The 23,394-nt window shown below is 38.8% G+C and overlaps 1 protein-coding gene across 1 annotated transcript in view; it reads left to right on the forward strand.

The window, feature by feature from the left end:
* Positions 1–23,394, forward strand: part of LOC124595653 (WD repeat and FYVE domain-containing protein 2) — a 74,582-nt gene that overhangs the window by 22,747 nt on the left and 28,441 nt on the right. Inside the window, exons 2-3 of the mRNA XM_047134494.1 lie at positions 3,495–3,636; positions 15,244–15,449. Coding sequence (XP_046990450.1) covers positions 3,495–3,636; positions 15,244–15,449 — 348 coding nt within the window. The remainder of the gene's footprint in view (positions 1–3,494; positions 3,637–15,243; positions 15,450–23,394) is intronic.

Consider the following 23,394-nt stretch of genomic DNA (forward strand, 5'->3'; position numbering starts at 1 on the left):
AAAAGGATCTTTGTGTGAAACTCCACTTGCCCTGTTCTCACACGATATCCTGCAAACTGTGGATGAAGGGCAACAGACATATTCCATATTTCTAGATTTTCAGAAAGCAATTGGCGTGGTGTCCCACTGCAGACTGTTAATGGAGGTAGAAGCATATTGAATAGATTCTCAGATATGAGAGTGGCTCAAAGACTTTATAAGTAATAGAACCCAGTGTGTTGCCCTCAACAGCAAATGTTCATCATCAGGAGTACCCCAGGGAAGTGTGATAGGACCACAGTTATTTTCTATATTTGTAAATGATCTGGTGGTCAGGGTGGGCAGCAGTTTGTGATTGTTTGCTGATGATGCTGTTGTGTACAAGAAGGTGTCGAAGTTGAGTGACTGTGAGAGGATAGAAGATGACTGAGGCAAAATTTCAATTGGTGTGATGAATGGCAACTAGCTCTATATGTAGGAAAATGTAAGTTAATGTGGATGAGTAAAAAGAGAAACCCTTAATATTCGGATAGAGCATTAGTGGTGTCCTGCTTTTTAAGTAACTCTGTATAATGTTGCAGAATGATATGAAGTGGAATGAGCATGAGAGGAATGTGGTACAAAAGGTGAATGGTCGACTTCCTGTTTGTTGGGTGGATTTTGGAGGGAGACCTGCATATAGGACACTAGTGAGAGCCATCCTGGAGTACTGCTCAAGTGTTGGGATCAGATTAAAGGAAGAAATTGAAGCATTTCAGAGGTGGGCTGTGAGAGTTGTTACTGATAGGTTCGAACAACATGCAAGTATTATGGAGAAGCTTCAGGAATTCAAATGGGTATCCATAAATGGAAGACAATGTTCTTTTCAAGGAACACTATTGAGAAAATTTAAGAGAACCAGTAACTGAAGCTGACTGCTGAATGATTCTACTGACTGCTGAATGATTCTACTGACTGCTGAATGATTCTACTGACTGCTGAATGATTCTACTGACTGCTGAATGATTCTACTGACTGCTGAATGATTCTACTGACTGCTGAATGATTCTACTGACTGCTGAATGATTCTACTGACTGCTGAATGATTCTACTGACTGCTGAATGATTCTACTGACTGCTGAATGATTCTACTGACTGCTGAATGATTCTACTGACTGCTGAATGATTCTACTGACTGCTGAATGATTCTACTGACCGCTGAATGATTCTACTGCCACCAACATAAATTTTGCATAAGGACCTTGAAGATAAGATTCTAGAAATTAGGGCTCACACTGAGGCATATAGACAGCCACACACTGTATGGTGGCTTGTGAAGTATAGATATAGATTTGTCTATATTCCCATAGATACTTAAATTTTTCCAATCTGTTAGGCTTTCTGTATTTATGTGCATGGTTTGTGTGGCATTTTTTCTTTCCAAGTATTGTTTTTTTTCATGTGATATCTATAGACCTAATTTGGTAGATTTTTTTTGTATTCCAATGCTTCAGTACTTCTTGTCTATTGTTGCTGAGTATTGTCATGTCATCTGCAAATGCTAGGCATTTTATGATTGTCTTGTTTGCCTGTGTTTGTCCTAACTGAATCCCTTTTACTTTTGTCATTTTCATGAAGTGAGATTTTTCTTTAAGCTTCTTGCAGTTAAAGTGTTTATCAAAGTACTTTTTAAGAACGTTACAGTTTTCTGTAGTATTTATTTCAAGAGATTGATTGGTTCTTGTAAAGCAGGTACTTGGAGGCTGATAAGCTTTATATTTTACGTGAATGTACTGTAGAAATTTCTCATGAAGTCATTCTTGATTACATTTAGTTTACTTTTATACTGTGCCCTTATCACTCTCTTAATACCTTCTGTGGATATTTTCTGGACTGTGTGGAATCCTGCAGTGTTTCTTTTGTTCTGTTACTGCTAAACTTCTTCCGTGCCTGAAGTCTGTATTCATTGGCCTAATCACAAGTTGTGTTCACTATCTATGTTTGTTTTTCCTGCGAGGTTGACCCCAATACATTGCCTTCGTGAAGTTGTATTTTGATTAATTTCTTCAATAATTTTGTCTTTGTTTGTCCTCAAATATTCTGGGTCTGGTCTTGTAATTTTATTCTGTGTTGTCGTTCTGTTTCTTGGGATTAACCTAATAATGTTTAGTTGTAGCAAGTAATAGTTGGATTGGAAGAATACTTAGCATGTTCTCACGTCCAGAATTTCTGTGGTACTTTTGTTTGTTGTGGCTATGTGATGTATTTGGAATTCCCCCATATGTTGAACTAGACATGCCCTTGACAGCTGTTGGAGTGGTCAGAGCTCAAAAAAGGTCTCTGTTCACATTTTCTAAACCTTCCGTAATGCTGTGTTATTAAAGTGGAGATTGGACTGTATATTCTTCCACTTGCCTTGACTTATCATATCTGCTACACAAGGTACACAAAATGAAGTAAAACAATATAATCCATTAAGTGGCACAGTGACAACTGACATATGAAAGCTGTTCCAATTAAATGTTCCATTTTACTGACTGTCAGATGGAGAGTGTTGCCTTGATTCTTTTATGAAGAGTGCCATTACAACTGTTGTGCTGTTTGTTCCAGAAGATGACTGTCAATGAAGTTTTGTGAAGTAGTCAATAGGTCCTTTGATTTCACTAGAGTGTGGTATTGGATCTGGATACTCTGGCCAAAAGCACTGCTGCCATTACTAATGTTTACCCAAACTGGTCTCCATCTAACAGCTTCACATGATCTTGAAGCAACTGAAGTGTTGTCTGTATAAGGAATATTATCATCTTCCTCAGTTAGCTCTGAAAGTTACAGAAAATGTCTACCGAATTACGTATTTTGAAAACTACTTATGCAGAAACAGTTCTAAATACCACAACAGTACTAACTCAAAGGTAACAGCTACAACCATACAATCACACTCTTCATCTGCTCCAACAGCTACAAGAATCAGTACACTTCTATTTATTCCATAAAAATTGCAATTGGATTCATTTTCTGTAAAAATCAGCAGTTTTCTTGTGAACGCTTAATCTGACAAATTTGTAGTGTTTTAAAAATACTCTTACAATTTTGTAATTAAGTTTATCACAAAAATTGTTTATCCAGCTGTACCTCTAAATTATCATCGTCATATAATATTTTTTTAAATATGTCCACATTATTTGGAACTCCCAAGATGCAACTGCTCAAGTGGTTCAATAAAATTTTCACGGTTCGGAACTATTTCGTGCACTTGTAAACTTAGTCTTACAAGTATATGACATGTGGCAATTACTAGAAAATGCTTCCCACTGTACATTTACAGTAATTTATTGTAAGCATTACAGATTTGTTGAATTCATCCATAGAGAGTTAAATTTTGTCGAATAGAGACCTAATAAATATAGATTTGTCATTTGGCAGCTAAACTTTCATGGAGAAAGTCAGCGATTTTGATTATGTTTGAATACAGATTAAACATAATGGTTGATTTTTCCAGAAACATTTGGATTAACGAAATTCGTTCATATTTTCAGGACTGTGCGAATTTGGCTGAAGAGAGATAGTGGTCAGTACTGGCCCAGCGTTTGCCATTACATGCCAGCTGGGGCCACAGCACTCTTTTACTGTGTGGAAACAAGGCAGCTTTTTGTAGGGATTGAAAGTGGCTCCGTATCTGTAAGTCACAATGTCTATATATAATTTTCATTCAGGTATACAAAATATTTTTTTTAATTTTATCTGTAAGTCCAGGTGCATTTAATCCACAAAACAAGTTGAACTATCCTTTCTTTTGTAATTCCAAATCCCAAGTTATTTTTCAAATATTTAAGAGAGAGAACTGCAAATGTAAATGGCACACAGATGTCAATTTTTATCTTTAGATTAGATTAGGTTTAGATTAGATTCAGTTTTCGTTCCATAGACCCAAAAAATGAGATGATTCCTTGGGTGTGGAACATGTCAGAAAAATATAACATAAAACATTTGAATGTAATACGAGGGCTATCCACAAAGTACATTACGTTTTGGAATTAAAAATAAATAAAGTATTGGAATTTTTTTTAATTATATACAGATGAAAGCCACACTTAAATACTACTTTTCTACATAGTTGCCATGAATCAGCAACATCTTTGAGCCCAACTTTCCCCTGCACTTGTTTTGTATTGCTCTTCTGAGGTTGTGCAGAGTTTGGCAATACCTTTGAGAGTTTATTGTAGTGCCTCTTTCCAGGAAATCCACAAAAATCACACCTTTTCTGCCCCAAAAGACAGTCGCCAAGTGGTAGAAGGTGCAGGCGGCCGAATTTTACGACGAAGGAATTTCCAAGATCGTCCATCACTACGATAAGTGCCTTAATTTAAATGGCAACTATGTAGAAAAGTAGTATTTAAGTGTGGCTTTTATCTGTATATAATAAAAAAAATTTCTAATACTTTATTTATTTTTAATTCCAAAACGTAATGTACTTTGTGGATAGCCCTCGTACTTACTACCATGATCATTTGTCAGGAAACTGTCAAAAATAGATGAATACAATGTGGTAAACTGGAGCACCTAATATTTACAGAATTAACATGCTGTCAGAATGAAACACTATTATGCACTATTAATAAATTTATCATACACAAAATACTTAATCTTGACTGTTGTGACCAAGTGCTGTCAAAACTGAAATCTAACAGATATTTTTACTTAAGCAGGCTTAACAGTCTCTGTTAAGATATTTATCTATGGAGTAGGAGTTGCCTATCAAAAAGTCTTTCAAACTCTTTTTAAATCGTGCTTTATCTGAAACCAAGTTTTTAATGGTTGCTGACAATTTATTGATATGTGTTGCTTTTGGACCAAGGTAAGTGATTTTAGGTCTTTATGTTGATTGTTCTTATTTCTAGTATTGATAACATGTATTGAGCTATTGGTTGGAAATAGAGATGTATTACTTTCAACAAATTTCATTAAGGAATAAATATACTGAGAAGCAGTGGTTAGAATACAAAGTTCCTTGAACATGTTTCTACATGATGGTCTTGAATTTACACCACAAATGATTCTTATCACACACTTTTGCACCCTGGGATCATGTTGCTTTGCTTTGCCATGAAATGTGCTCTGAAATGAAACTTTGAATTATGTTTCAAACCCTGTCCTTTGTTACGCAAACCAGTTCAGCTATCAGAGCAGTTCCAAGCTTACAGTGTTCTTTTTGTTTGAGAGTGTAATGGATGTTTGTGAAGTAGTAACTCCTGGCCAGAAAGGAATGTAAAGCAGAAGCTTTCAATTGGATTGTGAGGCTTGCCAAACAGTATCATGTCTGCAATTATAAAAAAATCATACATACTCCTAATATGGTAAAAATAAAAGCATATTTAATCTACTTCAAACTACGAATGTTAACTGCTAGACACATATGGATGAGCCAAAACATAATGGCCTCTGCCCATCGTGAGACTGAATCCTGCCTGCTGATGCTGCATGGACATGACTTGGGAAGGAAAGTATATAAGGAGAGGAGAGATGACTGGGGAATTATTTTAGTGGTGATATGGACTGCTAATTGTGAAATCTGTAGACATAAGAAACTTTGACAAATGGCAGACTGTTATGGCTTAACACCTGCTATTGTTGTGAGCATTGGGGAAAGTAGTTGAATGAAGGTGAAAATATGAGTAGTTGACAAGACGGTGGACATCTGTGCCTCATCACAAAGAGTGGAGGCTGGAAGCTTGCCCATTGTGTAAAGCAGGGTAGGTGGTGATCTGTGGCAGGTCATAGTGTTTTGGCTTCTCAGTACATATGAGAAGTAAATGGAAATATGATGGGTAAAATTAGAGAGATCCGAGCTCACATGGAGACCTACCCACACTCATTCTTCTCATGAACCAGTTGCAACTGGAACAGGAAGGGGAGGAAGTGATGGTGGTAAATAAAGTACCCTCCACCACACATTGTAAGGTGGTTTGAAGAGTATAAATGTGGATGTAGAAAATGTATACAGATTGGTGTCTTATCAAAACTACAGTACTGAATTTAGATCATCCAGCCAGAAATCCAAAGTGGCTAATTTCAAGCCATACACCAAACCACAGTGAAGAAAACTGTGGTGAGAAAAATACCCGGAAGAAATCAATAGGGAAAAAACTGTTAATTCACATAAAACCTGGCATTCACCGTCACAAATCAGCCGTTGCTTGCAGGGAGCTAATAGGTACCAAGCAGCAGCTTGAACAGTTACTTCAGAATCTAAATCAGTATTTTGTAAGAGCAATTCATAAATCTGCAGTGCAGAAGTGATAAATTACACAGTACTTAAAATGCCAGATATATCTGGAACAGTCTCAAGATGTAAGGTGGAAGTAACACAAAGCCGATAAGATAGATGAAAAATAAATGCATGGGGAATGTGAATGACTTCAACCAGGATCATGTTGAATTGTAAACATTGAGCAATTCCCAGTGAACACACAGATGTTTCTATGAAGAAACCAAAGGATTTCTGGTGGTGATACAAAATCAGGTCATTGCTACGAGGAACTATTGAAGTATTTTCAGAAGGAGCAAGGAAGAGATGTTGGCTGCAGGAAATGTTTGGCTTCTCGGTACATATGAGAAGTAAATGGAAATATGAAGGGTAAAATTAGAGAGATCCGAGCTCACATGGAGACCTACCCACACTCATTCTTCTCGTGAACCAGTTGCAACTGGAACAGGAAGGGGAGGAAGTGATGGTGGTAAATAAAGTACCCTCCACCACACATTGTAAGGTGGTTTGAAGAGTATAAATGTGGATGTAGAAAATGTATACAGATTGGTGTCTTATCAAAACTACAGTACTGAATTTAGATCATCCAGCCAGAAATCCAAAGATAGTGTCGGAAGTTCCATGCGGCTTTTCGCGGATGATGCTGTAGTATACAGAGAAGTTACAGCATTAGAAAATTGTAGCGAAATGCAGGAAGATCTGCAGCGGATAGGCACTTGGTGCAGGGAGTGGCAACTGTCCCTTACCATAGACAAATGTAATGTATTGCGAATACATAGAAAGAAGGATCCTTTATTGTATGATTATATGATAGCGGAACAAACACTGGTAGCAGTTACTTCTGTAAAATATCTGGGAGTATGCGTGCGGAACGATTTGAAGTGGAATGATCATATAAAATTAATTGTTGGTAAGGCGGGTACCAGGTTGAGATTCTATTGGGAGAGTCCTTAGGAAATGTAGTCCATCAACAAAGGAGGTGGCTTACAAAACACTCGTTCGACCTATACTTGAGTATTGCTCATCAGTGTGGGATCCGTACCAGGTCGGTTTGACGGAGGAGATAGAGAAGATCCAAAGAAGAGCGGCGCGTTTCGTCACAGGGTTATTTGGTAACCGTGATAGTGTTATGGAGATGTTTAATAAACTCAAGTGGCAGACTCTGCAAGAGAGGCGCTCTGCATCGCGGTGTAGATTGCTCGCCAGGTTTAGAGAGGGTGCGTTTCTGGATGAGGTATCGAATATATTGCTTCCCCCTACTTATACCTCCCGAGGAGATCACGAATGTAAAATTAGAGAGATTAGAGCGCACACAGAGGCTTTCAGACAGTCGTTCTTCCTGCGAACCATACGCGACTGGAACAGGAAAGGGAGGTAATGACAGTGGCACGTAAAGTGCCCTCCGCCCACACACCGTTGGGTGGCTTGCGGAGTATAAATGTAGATGTAGATGTAGATTGTAAGGAAACCATATCACACATTTTGTCTGGGTGTAAAACTCTGGCATCCACAGAATATTTGAAAAGGCGTGATGATATTACCAGAATGATGCACCAGAAATTTTTGTAAGAGTATCAGAAAATGAAAATTTTGTGTCGCTGCTACTGATACCATCCTCCCATTGTTACGAAAAGTGACAAATTCAAAATTAACTTGTGCTCAACATAATAACTGGTCAACAAAGCTGTTCAAGATGAGACTAGCTAATGGAAAAGAGGACATTATAATCTGAATTTGTAGGTTTGTTTCTACAATAGTTGTCCTTGCCCCCCCTCCCCCCTCCTCCTCCCTCTGTCTAGTAAAGACCACAACGTGGCTGTGGCATATCTCCTTACAGCCAGATCCTCCTTACTCATCTTATGCATAACTTCTGGGATGCATAACTTCTTACTCCGGCGAGAGGAACTTCCAGAATGTGACGCTTGTGGCATACAGATCACAGTGTGCCACATTTTAGAACTGCATTTTATTTTCCAACTAGCAGGCTGTGGTAAATTTTCTGACAGCTCTGGCCTCTATTTTAGGTAATCTTCAAATGTATGTGGTTAAAAATTTTGAAGTTTTCTGAATTGACCAATTTCCAAAGCCTTTATGGAGAAGGTTTTAATGTGTTAACAGGGTGACTTGCTCACCCATGTTTTTGTAAGTGATCAGCCAGTGACATTTGCCTGTGCCTTTCCTTAGCTCCTCTCCGTTGTACTTATGTTTTAATCTCATATATAGCACCTTTTACTCTTTCTCCATTGTCTTAGCATTTGTGAGATAGTGATCATGTGGTCAATTCAAGTGAGGTGGGAGTGAGTGAGTGAATGAGCGTCATTTTATAGGTTTCATCCTCACTGAATGATAATATTATCATAATTTTATCCACATTTGTTTCTTTTAATGTACATAAGGGCACTGATAACCTCACAATTGAGTGCGCATAAGATCCATACAAACACGCCCCCCCCCCTCCCCCCCCCCCCCCCCCCCCCCCCCCCACACACAAAAGACCTAACGAGAGCAAAGTATGGCATTTTTCTAGTGAGTGTCTGTCTCCCAGTCGTGATTTACCCATGGCTGCTGTAACTTCTTCACTAGACTCACGATATTTTCCAGCTGTAAATTTTTTTTTTTTTTTTCTTAAACATATTTGTGGGCGGATGCATTTCCCTGATGACTTTTTTTATTTCCTTTATAATTCATGCCTCTTCTACATCCACATCTTTACTGTGCACACCACCATGAAGTGCATGGCAGAGGGTGTATCCCATTGTACCAGTTATTAGCTGACCGGAGTGGCCGTGCGGTTCTAGGCGCTAGTCTGGAACCGCGTGGCTGCTACGGTCACAGGTTCGAATCCTGCCTTGGGCATGGATGTGTGTGATGTCCTTAGGTTAGTTAGGTTTAAGTAGTTCTAAGTTCTAGGGGACTGAGGACCACAGCAGTTAAGTCTCATAGTGCTCAGAGCCATTTGAACCAGTTATTATGGTTACTTCCTGTTCCATTCAGATATCAATATCAGAATGCACAAGCATGGGAAAAGTGATGGTTTGAATGTCTCTGTGCATGCAAGAATAATTCTAAATTTAATAATTATTCTAAATTTAATGTGAGTGATAGATAGGGGGTTGTAGTATATTCCTTGACTCACGTGCTGGTTCTTGAAGTTTTAAGACTTTCTCTGTATAGTTTACATCTATCTTCAGGAGTCATCCATTCAGTTTCTTCAGTATCCCTGTGACATCCTTCCACGGATCAAACAAACCTGTGACCATTCGTGCTGCCCTTCTCTGTATATGTTCAGTAACAAACTTTAGTCCTATTTGGAAGGGGTTCCACACTTGAAAAATATTCTTAAACCGGTCACACGAATGATTTGTAAGCAATCTTCTTGGTAGAGAGATTGCACTTTCCCAGTATTCTACCAATAAACTGAAGCCTACCACTTGCTTTACCCATGACTGAGCATATATGATCACTTCATTTCATGTCCCTACAAAGTACATGTTTTATTTGGCTGATTCCAGAAATGACTCATTGATATTATAGGAGACTATGTTTTTTATATTTTGTGAAGTATAAATTTTTACATTTCCGAACATTTAAAGCAGGTTGCCAGTCCATGCACCACTTTCAAACCTTATTGAGACTGACTGAATATTTATGCAGCTTCTTCGAGATAGTACTTCATTATAGATGACCACATCATGTGGAGAAAGGCTGAGCTCACTATTAATATTGCCTGCAAGGTCATTATATACAACAAGTACAACAAGGCCCCAACACCTGTCCCAGGGGCACACCTGAAGTTACTTCTATGTCTGATGATGCCTCTCCATACAAGATACCATGTTGCATCCTCCCTACCAAGGAGTCCTCAATCCAGTCACGAATTTCTCTTGATACCACTTATAATCGTACTTGGACAATAAGCATAGGTGTGGTACAGTGTCAAATGCTTTTCTGGAATCAAGATATACTGCATCTACCTGACTGTCTTTATCCAAAACTTTTAGTATGTCATGTGAGAAAAGTGTGAGTTGGGTTTTACATTATCGATTTTTTCGGAATCCATGCTGGTTAGTGTTGAGGTTATTCTGTTCAAGATACCTCATTATGTTTGAGCTCAGAATATGTACTAAGATTCTACAACAAATCAATGTCAAGGATATTGGACAGTAGTTTTTTGGATCACTTCTACTACCCTTGTTGTAGGCAGTTGTGACCTGTGCTTTTTTCCCAGGAACTGGGCACGGTGTTTTGTTAGAGGAATCTATGATAGATTATAGTAAGGACGGGTATACACTCGCGCGCACACACACACACACACACACACATATCCATCCACACATATACAGACTGTGTCTGTATATGTGTGGATGGATATGTGTGTGTGTGCGAGTGTATACCCGTCCTTTTTTCCCCCTAAGGTAAGCCTTTCCGCTCCCGGGATTGGAATGACTCCTTACCCTCTCCCTTAAAACCCACTTCCTTTCGTCTTTCCCTCTCCTTCCCTCTTTCCTGATGAGGCAACAGTTTGTTGCGAAAGCTTGAATTTTGTGTGTATGTTTGTGTTTGTTTGTGTGTCTGTCGACCTGCCAGCACTTTCATTTGGTAAGTCACATCATCTTTGTTTTTAGATATATATTTCCTACGTGGAATGTTTCCCTCTATTATAACCATATCATTGCTGAATGTATAAATATTTATGCTTGTTTTAGTTGTCCTTTGTACTTTGGTAATCATTGTTGCCACAGCTGTGTCATTGTCACTGGTACCAGTTTTGATGTGAACATCCTCAAAGGAATTGCCCATCTATTTGTTGCCAATAGATACAACATATTTTCATCATGAGTGGCGTTTCCAACTATCTGTTCTGTGTAGTTTCCAGAGAAGGGAATTAGTAATGTTTCATAGGATGTCTTATCACGCCCACCACTAACAAAACTAATTTTCTCAATTAATTGTTGGCTAACTAAAGTCTCCACTGAAGATTACAGTACGATTGGGGAACTTACGTACAAGTGAACTATGATTTTCTCTAAAGTTTTTGGTTACATCAGGAGATGTTCTGATGGGCGATAAAAGGACCCAATTATAATATTATGCCTACCCCTGACACTGAGTCTTGCCCAAACAATCTCATATGCAGCTTCAAGGCCTATCTCAGTGGATTTGAGTTTCTTATCTACTGCGACAAACACACCACCTCCATTTTCCGTTTGCCTATCCTTTCGATATACATTTAAATTTTCCCCAAAAATCTCACTGCTGCCAATTTTGCATTTCAGCCAGCTCTCTGTACCTAGTATTATGAGCTTCACTGCTTTTCAGGAGTACCCCAAACTCTGGCACTTTGTTGCCAGTGCGTCAGCAGTTAACCGTTAGCATTTTAATACTCTCACCTATGGGAGGCATTTAACATGGTGCAAGTCCAGGAAGCCGCAGCCTTCAAAAACTCTTGTTCGGTCCTACCACTTGACTCAGAACTAAAGGGACATGCTCTGGGGAGAATGCTGCAAGTTGCGACCTTCATTGAGATGTCATACACAAGGCTGGTCTTCCCAACCTTCTCCGTCAGTCACTGGAATGGCCCAAGTACGACCTTGGAGCCCAGACAACAGGCATCATTTGTTCAAATGTGCATCTCATTCTGCAGTTGGCATCCTGTTCCCTCAGTGGCTGCTGGAATAGCCTTTTCAACATTTTAAGGGGTACCATCATTCGCCATACATTTGAACTGCTGACTATTAATAGACCCGTACCCTTTTTCATTTTCCTCCTGGTGACACGGAACAAAACAGGTTTGCCCAAAACAGGTGAAGTGAGTCCCGCTGGCTCAATTTGAGTAAAAGACAGCACCTCAGAGTTGCTGGTTAGGGGGATCGGTACATCACCATGAGTCCTCCCTGGTCTCGGAGCACTAGATGCCTAGATGTACCATTGACATGCCACTTGCAGTCAAGTGTACAAGTAATGACAGCTCCTGTACTTTCCGCACAGAAGAGGGTAGTACTTCAGTTACCTCTGGTATCTCAAGTATGCAGGTACATTCCTTACATATCTCTTCAGCTAGTTGGTGCAGAAGATCGCACAGTATTTATCAGTTACTGTTTTTGCCCTTTGCAAGGTAATCAGTTAGAAAAATTCCTTTTACATCCCAGATAATGTTAATCACAACCTTTCCGCATGATTGCAATAAAAAATAAGTGTTCAAAATCAGTTTGATTTAAAAAATAGTTCCAAACAACTCTGGTATGTTAGTTTTTGAATTTATGTTTGGTCAATGCAAAAAAATGTGGCTCGCCTCTTCTGCTTCCTCTAAACTGCATCCTATTATTTCTCCTGTTCTGTCAGAGGTGTCAGCTATTTTGTGAAGCACTTAAATCAGCTGTTATTTTCGGGTCAGCATGACCAGAAAAGAATTTTATTCTTCCATAACTTTTTAATATTTAAATGGTATTGTTCCAAACTTGGTGACTTAGTTTTTCTAGACATTCAAAATACCTTAAAGCTCCAGTAAAAAAAAAGAAAAAGAGAGACTGAATATCATAGCCAAGTTTTATTTCTACATGCCTGAGGTACGTGCACAATGGTTTTTTATGACAAAGTAAGTATCTGATTCCTTATTGTTGTAATGTGCAAAGGTTATACAACAATGCAAGCTACTGATTGTTTTCAAATTATCATAGCACAGTTTTGCTATCTGTTACATTTTATCAACTGTTGTGAACAGATACAGTTCATGTATCCGTTATAGTAATTGTGGCTGTCGTGACAAAAAGACAGTGAGGAGAATATTTCTGAAGAGGAAAATTATATCAGTGATGACAACATTCATCCTTCAACTGATTCAGAAGACTAGCTCAGATACTGATACATCAAATAACAATATGCAAGCTGTTAAACTGATTCAGTCTAAAGACAACAAAAATCACATGGAGCTTAGAACCTTTTCTGCTAACTGGAAGAGCGCCTAGTGCAAACATTATAAAATTGACTCCTAGTCTGACAGGGTATGCTATTGTCAGAATGAGTGATATAAAATCATCTTTTCAAGTTATAATGAACGATAATATTCGGAGTACTGTGGTGAAAATGACTAATATTGAGGGTCAAAGAGTTCATGAGGATAGCTGGGAAGCATTAGATGAAATCACACTTGAAGCCTGTATTGGCCTGTTGTTACTGGCTAGTGTGTGTAAATCGTATAGTGAATCAGAAACAGTTGCAGCCGTCTTTCCTGCCATAATGTTGCTGAAAATTATTTTGTTGCATCATTTCGCTGACAAGTCTTATTGAAGAGCGTGAAGAGTAAATGACAAGTTGGCACCTATAAGAGTTCTGTGGGATAAGTAGCTGGAAATAATTTCAGAACTTGTAATCCTTGCACAGATGTAACCGCAGAAGAGCAACTGGTGGCTTTCCGAGGATGTTGTCCATTCTCGCAATATATACTGAGCAAACCCTTAAAATATGGGGTAATAATATGGACATTGTGTTGTAATGCTACTTCTTATGTTTTGAAGAGACAAATCTATACAGGTAGATTACATGGACAAGCACCTGAGAAAAATCAGTGTGAGGTTTGTCGTGGATCTGACACATGAACTAAAAAGACAAAATGTCACTTGTGATAATTTCTTCACATCACGTGCATTAGGCAAAGGACTTTTCAAAAGACAACCTACAATGCTGAGGATGATGAGAAAAACCTAACCACCTTACTAATACATGAAGCAAAGATGATCACACTTCAAAGTAGAATATTTCTCGGTGAATTGGGAAGACTCCTAGTTATTCCTTACATTGATGCTAGACAAATGCTGTCCCAGAAAGAACAGTCAGCAGCCATTGTTAGAAGAATAAACACAGGAAGCCCATCAGCACCAAGCTCCAGTGGTGACAACCAAAACAGTAAATGTGTCAGAAGCAAATTTTGTCAAAGTTGTGATGCCAAGACATGACTGAAGTGTTCAAATAATAACAAAAATGTTTTTTAACGCTCACTCTAGATACCACTGCCCAAATTGTGGAATTCTAAGTAAAACTCTAATCTAATTTTTCCCATGATTGACAGTTTGTACACTAAGCAAAACTCTATTGTGCAGCTGCTCATTGAGGGCCAGAGCTTACATCATTGTTGAGATTGTTGGCATGTAATACTGTAAAATTTGTTTGTAGTGTAACAAAAGTACATTTAAAATTATAATAATTTTTAACAATTTGCAGTCATCACAGCCTTTAAATACTACACTGAGCTGCCATGATCTGGAAAAGTGTAAGTGTATAGCTTTTTTTTAAGGAAGGTAGCAGGGCTAAAATGCTATTTCTCCAGTACCACACTGTATGCTTTCCCAATATCTTCATTTGTGTGTGCAGTTTTGGGACATCTTTTATATGGACCATCTTCAAGAGAGTTTCCATATTTGAATTCAGCTGATCATTTCTCAAGTGATGCAAAGTAAGGGGAAAAGTAATACATTTACATTGGAAGAATTTCAGTTGACAATAAACCATCCAAACTAAGGAATTTTATGATAGCTTGCTGTTCCAGTTTATCCACTTAAAGTAATTGCATGTAACATGCTAATTTAAAAAGCAATATAAATGAAACAACTGATTGCATGCAACATGCTACTTTAAAAAACAATATAAATGAAACCATTTCACAGTGAAGTTGGATCAAAGCTATGTTACTGTGTAACAGACACCAATGTAAGAGAAACAGCCTCATTGAAATCAATTTCCTCTTTGTTACAAATGTATAAATTTTTATCTTGCCTTTGTAATGAGATTATCCCTCTAGTTAAGCTTTTTGTACATGACAAACTTCTAATATACATATTGAACCGAACACTGAATAGTTAATCTTCTTGCAGCTGTGTGTTTAAAAACAGAGGAAGTTTGCTAAAGCTCAGTGGTGGTCAGACTATCATTTCTGCGAGTTAAAGCTTTACAAATGCTCATGAAAAATTCTCCACATTCGTGCAAGCTTCACTGAGTAATTTTGAACACTGACATTTTTGTTTCAGGAGTTTACTGTGGCATCAGACTTCAACCGTCTGACTGCTGTACGGACTTACCCAGCTCATCAGGCTAGGGTAACATCCATACTATTTGCATTGAATTGTGAATGGGTGCTAAGTGTTGGTAGAGATAAGCTGTTCCAGTACCATTGCTCAGAAACAGGCCGCCTTCTTGGTAGTTACCAGAGTGAAGCATGGTGTACGGCATTACAGTATCCTTATTTATCATTATTATTCATTCAAATGTCAATAATCTTTGCCCCAATTGTATTCTGTAAATTCTTTAAACTTTTAGCATTTCCTGTTTTTGCCTTCCCATCAGATTGCATTGTTATAATGATTTTAATTTTGTCACTTTTCACACACTCACTATTGTGCTCAGTTTGATATGCACATTTGATGATTTTGTCCAATTTTTACTTCCTATCTTATGTATACCTCCAGTTGAATTAAATATATGGTGTTTTAGGAGGAATGGTAAACGTTTTAGGAGGTGGTAGTTTAAACTAATTCTAGTTTAAACTCATTCAAGTAAAACATTCCATGTACAGAGATACAGCTAGTTACAGAGGAAAATTTTCGTTTCACATGTTGGTACCCAAGTTGCTATGGCTTTATCTGTTCATTGTCATTTTTGTTTAGGAAGTTAAAGTTTTAATGAAATTTTCACGCGAGATTCTGATTTGTTGGCCAGTTAAACTGTATTTTAAGCATGCTGCTTGTATTTACAAATATTGAATATGCCAATTTGTGTACATGTTTTGTAATGGAAATGATGCTGCTGCTGCTGCTGCCACAGATGCTGGTAGACACTACTAATTTATTAAGTGCAGAGTACCACATTAAAGAGTATTTACTTACATTTTCACAAAACAGTGTGAGATCAGTTCAGAACAATCATGTTTCATATGAGCATGCAATTAGATAGACTGAATGAAGTAGAAGACAATATTCAGTTGGTAGAACATAGTCCGTCTACAAGCACACACAGGATTTCTGCATGTATTGATGTTCTATGTACAAGAATATGGTGGACATTATGTATTAACAAGCTCTATACTTACATTTACAATGGATTCAGTACCTTTGGGAAGGAGCTGAAGGTAGGTGGCTGGAATTTTGTTGTACAGATTACTGAGTAATTCAATTAATTCTGTTTAATGATGAACCCACCTTCACTTGTGACAATATCAGTAACACTTGTAACTCATGTTGGTGGTCTGACAAAAATCAAAGTACAAATAATATTATGAGAAGGAAAGTTGCTACTCACTATGCAGTGGAGATGCTGAGGCACAGGCTGCGAGAAACAGCACCAGTGCATGATGGGAGTGGCAACTGGGTGGGGTAAGGAGGAGGCTGGGGTGGGGAAGAGAAGTGGGGGGGGGGGGGGGGGAGTTGGCTAGGGGTGGCAGACAGTCAAGTGCTGCAGGTTAGATGGAGGGCAAGAAAAGGAGAGAAGTGAAAAGACTGGCTGCAGTGGTGGAATGAGGGCTGTGTAATGCTGGAAAGGGAACAGGAAAGTGGCTGGGTGGGCGAGGACAATGACCAACGATGGTTGAGGCCAGGAGGGCTACGGGAACGTAGGATATATTGCAGGGAAAGTTCCCACCTGCGTAATTAAAAATAGTTGGTGTTGGTGGGAAGGATCCATATGGCACAGGCTATGAAACAGTCATTGAAACGAAGGATATCATGTTTGGCAGTGTGCTCAGCAACAGGGTGGTCCACTTGTTTCTTGGCCTCAGTTTGTCGGAGGCCATTCATGTGGACAGGCAGCTTGTTGGTTGTCATGCCCCCATAGAATGCAGCACAGTGGTTGCAGTGTACCTTATAGACTGGAGTTGGTGTGGTGGGAGGATGTATGGGACAGGTCTTGCATCTAGGTCTATTACAGGGGTATGAGTTGAGGTAAGGGGTTGGGAGCAGGGGTTGTATTGTGTAGGTTCGGTGGACAGTGGAATACCACTGTGGGAGAGGTGGGAAGGATAGTGGGCAGAACATTTCTCATTTTAGGGCATGACAAGAGATAGTTGAAACCCTGGTGGAGAATGTAATTCAGTTGCTCCAGTCCTGGGTGGTACCAAGTTATGGTAGGAATGCTCCTCTGTGGCCAGATGGTGGGACTTTCTGAGGTGGTGGGAGACTGGAAAGATAAGGCATGGGAGATTGGTTATTGTACAAGGTTGGGAGGATATTAACAGTCTGTGAAGGCTTCAGTGAGATCCTCAGTGTATTTTTAGAAGAACCACTCGTCACTGCAGGTGTGATGGCCATGGGTGGCTAGGCTGTATGGAAGGGACTTCTTGGTATGGAATGGGTGGCAGCTGTCAAAGTGGAGGTATTGCTGGTGGTTAATAGGCATGATATGAATGGAGATAATGATGTAACCATCTTTGAAGTGAAAGTCAACATCTAGGAAGGTGGCTTGTTGGGTTGAGTAGGACCAGGTGAAGCAAATGGGGCAGAAGTTGTTGAGGTTCGGGAGGAATGTAGATACCGTACCCTCACCCTCACTCCAGATTTCAAAGATGTCATCAATGAATCAACCAGGTGAGGGGTTTAGGATTCTGGATGTTTAGGAAAAATTCCTCTTGATGGCCCAGGAATATGTTGGCATAGGACGGTGCTGTGTAGGTGCTCATAGCTGTACCCTGGATTTGTTTGGTGGTAAATCGAAGTACCTTTGTGGACATATTGTCAAGAATCCTCCTCTGTTCTCTGTAAATGCGTTATATGGTATGATAGTCAGTTAATTGGGCTTGTTGTGTTACTGCATTGTCTGACAGGGCCCTGTTATGTAGTGTATATTTAAAACTATAACTTCCAGCATTATTGGAAGAAGTTCCTTTGGCTACAAGGAAGTGTATGTTGTTTTAGCATGGCAGGGCCTCCATACGTTCTAGCTGTCAGGTGACACATTGCCTAAACCTGATATGCCCTGAATGTTGGATTACAGTCATTTCAAGGTGCACTTAAAAATCAAAACAAATGTGGCTCATCATATGGTGGATAAAGTGTTCTTCCCACCCCAACCCACACAGGGATTTGCGGAGAGTAGTACTTTTTTGTAGTAATTCCTCGCATAGAATTAAATTTAGGCTTTTGGACACTTAAAAGTACTGTTGCATCACAAACATTGACAGCAGTGAGAATTCACAGTATCTATCAAAATATTCTGAACAGAACTAGGGAAGCTTAAGACTTCTATAGACTGTACCCAGAGTGTATACGAACCGGGAGATCTGGAAAAAACCAGGAATTTTTTCATCTGGGAAAAACCCAGGATTTTTTAGAATTCTGGGAATTTTTTGTTGTTATAGTTTTCAGTTAAATTTTTGTAATTTTGACTGGTAAGAACCGATACTCTAATAAAGGATGTTACTGTATCATGCTGCTGCAGACTAATACTGCAGCATTAAAACATGAAAGAGAGGAAAAAACAAAAATAAAACTTAAATTGCAAAGTAAATGCACCGTATAAAATAACACAGTGCAAGCGTCTGCCAACAGCAGAATGTGTCAAAGGCTTTAGGAAGACTATGTAATGCTTCACAACAACAAATTGCCTCTGATAAGTGTGACGTCACAACTGTTTACATTTGCTTCATTTAAGCAGTTACGAGCGGGCTCATGCACACACACAATTGAGTTGCGTGTGAGTAATACCATCTCCCGCTTCTGGCTACAGAAATGTGGTTGTTGGCTGTGTAGGCAGCTTTAGCAGCAACCAGCCACATGGCACCCGGAAACATTTTACTGGTGCCAGATTCACATGTGCGGACCAGGCCTGGATATGGGGGGGCGGGGGGGGGGGGGGGGACGACAGGTGGCAAATGGGGGTATCTGAACCAGGCGTCAATTTCAGGGGGAGGGGGCAAATTCATATTCTTGAGGGGGGGAAAAAACCTTGTCACAAAGCACCTAGCATCCAGCACACGTTGGTCTATCGATTATTCATATGATTTTGAAACACACCCCTGCTGGTTTTTGGACATTTTTGAACACATTCTAAGTTGATTTCTGAATGAATTATACGTTAATTTTTGAATGCGTGCATAGTGTACGTGATGTTTCTGCCAGGGGAATCCTATTCGCATCTAGAAATGAACTTTCCTGCTGGCAAAATGGGACAGGGCTATACGAGCTGAGCGGATTAAAGCTGAACCTGTGAATGCCAACTGCTGCTTATTTATGTGGTTGATTTGGTTTGCAAATGTTCAGCATTGTTATAATTACTAGCGAAATGCATAGATTCAGACTACCAGAGTGGAAATAAACGACTAACAGGAATAACAGCTAGGAAAGATTATGTATTATCATCTCGGTATATGCAAGAAAGTGAAATTTTGACAGAAAATTTTTGGCCAGATCGCTACACTAGACAGGGCCAGTTGTAGTCGTCAGCTAGCAGCTGCTTAAGTTCCATTCTGGAGGTAGCGTCGAAAACACATTCTACGAACACGTAATAATGCCTGACGAGAGAGTAATCGCTGGATTAACTAAACCGGTGACTGTGGCAGGGTTAGTAAAGTTACTGGTGAATGAGTTTTGACAGTGGTAGGAATAGTTACAGAATTGGTGAAGACAAGATTGTTTGTTAGAACAAGGAAGAAGAAGAAACTGGGACATCACACAAATTATGGAAGAATATGACGATTCCAAATTTATCAAAAATTTCGCTCTACTACTCTTCGGTCTCATGCATGAGAAACTAGAGTGTATGAATGAAATTTGAACCTATTTCCTAACATAAAGCATTTTGATTGTAGTAGGCCAAATAGGTATTTCGTATTGGTACTTTGTGAATTATATTGTCATAGTATAAAAATGATTATTATTGCCAAAACAGTCTCGCTTATTTGGTGTGTGTCACAATTTCTGCAATATTATAAAGGCCTATTTTGTTTTATCCAGCACACAGTGACAAAATAGACGTAATCAGATCGAGAAACCACACCAGTCTTGGGTACTATTTGTATTAACAGCTTTTTCAGTATTAGACGAAGACCTTTCGATTTTTCATGTAGCAAAATGTTTGACGAACTTTGATAAGGTAATAGTTCTTTCGCAGAAAGGAAAGCACGCCACGTAAAGCTGTAGCAAGAGTAGAGAGAAAATTCGCAAGAACCTAAGGATTGAAGAAACGTGTACTGCCTTGTCTTTATTCGTTTTAAGTATCCTATATTTAATTTTATGTCACACAGAAGAGCAAGTTATTGGCTAATAGGCAATAAAGAGTCCAGATTTTCTGAAGAGTTCTTGTTCTCCCAGTTACAAATAATCCCACCCATTATTAAATGCGGTTTTGTCAAACCAGTGGACTGGGAACAGGAGAGGCACTACAGGACATTTTAATTTCCACTGTCCTGAAATTGTTTGATGGCATCCATTACAAAATATACATGTTTGAGTTCCACAGAGTGAAATACGGTGACGTGCAGTATAAGAATGTTTGAAGAGGCGTGGCACTGCATGTCGGCACACTTAAATAAAGACGAAATAACATCTCTTACGTTTGATCGAATATATATGTTTTATTTATCAGACTCTTCCGAAAGATGTGCGTACAAAATGATTTTTTTTTTTTTTTTTTTACGTTCTGATGTGCATAGCAGTCTTAGTTTTAGTGCGGGGAGGGGGGGGGGTGTACTCTCCAGGTGACCTGTGTTTACATTTAGTGATTCTTCTGTTTCCTCTTTGTTTACTGCTCTCACATCAAACGAAAACAAGACTGGTTTCTGTGGCTGGGAGCTATCAAGTGAATTAAGATACATTCACGTAATAATGAAGACTAAAATATGTTGCTAGTTTCAGATTTTATTTTATTTCCACCTTTCTGACAGTCAAGCATTAATCGCCTTGCAGAACAATAAAGTTAGTTTTGTCGGTTTGCTAAGGAAATTGGCTTTTATTAAGCTTTCCTGCTGAGGCAGTAAGTGTATTCGAAATGAAGTGTTTAATTCCACGCTATTGGCTAGTTTCAACTGTTCGCTGCATTTGAAGTGCACGTTTTCATCTTCTAGCACGTATGGCATTATGCCATAATAAAGAACCAAACATGAGATAATACAGTATTGGTACCCTAAGAAAATTTGTCTCAAAAACCACACCAAAAAGCATAATATCAGGTCAAGGCCTGGATTGGGAATCTGGACATAAAAATGTGCGCTTTGAGGCGAACTGTGCATTTTGATATGGTTCACGAAATTCTGACGCTCTTGGAGTATTCTCTGATATCTTGTTTCTTTTATGACATAATGTAAGAAAGATCTTTTAATGTTTTACACGTATGAACGTACGGGCTTCCTATGTCATTATAACTGCGCAAGCACGGTGTCGCCTATTATCTGGCGCTCTCTCGCAACTGCTGAGATGAATCTATTTCTAACAGGTCGTGGGAACATACTGCGAATTGTGGTTCGAAAAGCAATATTTTCAAAGTAAATTTCCGTCTACACAAGATGAACTATGTGCGAGAATGTACGACGAATTTTTTAAATCACAGAGCGTTTGCTCTCATTTAAAAATCAACTCTTTGATGACGAGCCATTTAGAAGAATTTTGAGCCCAGAAGATCAGAGATTTGTGTTGGTATTAAAAATGTTAAGACATATTTTTGTGATGTATCTTAAAGTGTAATGTGCATTAAACAGACCAACATGATATGTGAAAGTTTAGCTTCTCATGTAGCTTATTAATCTTCGAGACAAATATGATATGTGAAAGCTTTGCTTTTCTTGTAGCAACACTATGTATATTAACTTAAACCATTAACTTTTCCTGTTGGTGGAATTTGAATTTATACTTTTGTAATATGAAAATATGCAGCGTACATGTTGCTGCACATCAAAGCTCTTTCCAAAACGTGTTTTTTACCCCTGAGTTTCATTTTCTAAAGGGCCGAAAAATTCTACGCTGCTGTATAAAACCATATCCATTCAAAGGATTGATAAGTTTCACATTTCCGACGGAAAGTACACTGTGACTTATTATGGAAAAAGTGTATTTTCACTCAGGAGAAAATATGTTTTTAACCAGGAGATCAGGGAAAATCTGGGAATATTTTTTTTCCGTGTCCACATATACACCCTGGTACCACAACTTGCATTTGACTAATATATCAGCCCTTCCCTTCACACGAATGTCATCCAAAGTATTTTTCTTTCAATGATGTGTATTCATCCAAGAAGGCCTGACAAAGTGTTGCACTTGATTTTAAGAATACAAATGTGGTGAAGATCAATATACATATTCAACACACTGATTTGCATCATCTTTGTTAGAGATTAGACAGGGTACTTTATTAGATTACTTCTTTACATTCTAAACAATATAATTTGTGTGCATAGAATCATCTCCAGCACAAGTGACCTGTACAAAGTTCGAACTGTAAGTATTGTCATGACAGCGGAAAATATTTCTCCTGCAGCACCTCCTAACTTTTTCAGTGTTATTCGACAAAAACTTAGGACAAAGCCACTTAGAATACAGGCAACCATAATTAGGAACTACACTCAGGTGGGCTATGCATGGTGACATCACAGGCAAGTTTCATTGCACTGCCAAACTGAACAGTTGGAATTTTTCACATTTTTTTTATGGTCAGTAAAATGCTAGCATGAATCCTCATAAGAAAGTCTGTTCTATGGAGAAACCCCTAATAATGTGGCAAACAATAATGTAAGTTTGCAGTACATAATAGAAGAAAAAGATGTAAACAACTATCACATGAACACACACATAAGAAACACACACCATGTCTTCTCATTTGTAATAGTATAGGCTCACCGAGTGGTTGGCTACATCCTATGCCTGATATTGTGGCCGATGCGCAGTGGCCAGTTTTCATCCAAGGCACTGGAGGAGTTCACTTGTTTGTTCGGAAGGGGAGGCAGACAAGTGTTTTCCACCTTTCGGCAGGTCAGTGATGACAGAATTGAGGTGCATGCTCTGCAATCTTTCTCAAATGATTTTACAGAAACTATTCAGTAAAAAAAAAAAAAAAAATATCATTTTTGCTATACTTACAGCTTTATATATCATGTTCATGACAATCTGCCCATCAGTTCGTTAATGGTCATAGTTATCGTGACATTTACACGGAAGTAAGCTGCTGTGCAAAATTTGGAAAAGTTTACAGTGAAAAATAGAGGT

Source organism: Schistocerca americana, chromosome 2, assembly GCF_021461395.2.
Source record: "Schistocerca americana isolate TAMUIC-IGC-003095 chromosome 2, iqSchAmer2.1, whole genome shotgun sequence".
NCBI classification, from domain to species: domain Eukaryota; kingdom Metazoa; phylum Arthropoda; class Insecta; order Orthoptera; family Acrididae; genus Schistocerca; species Schistocerca americana.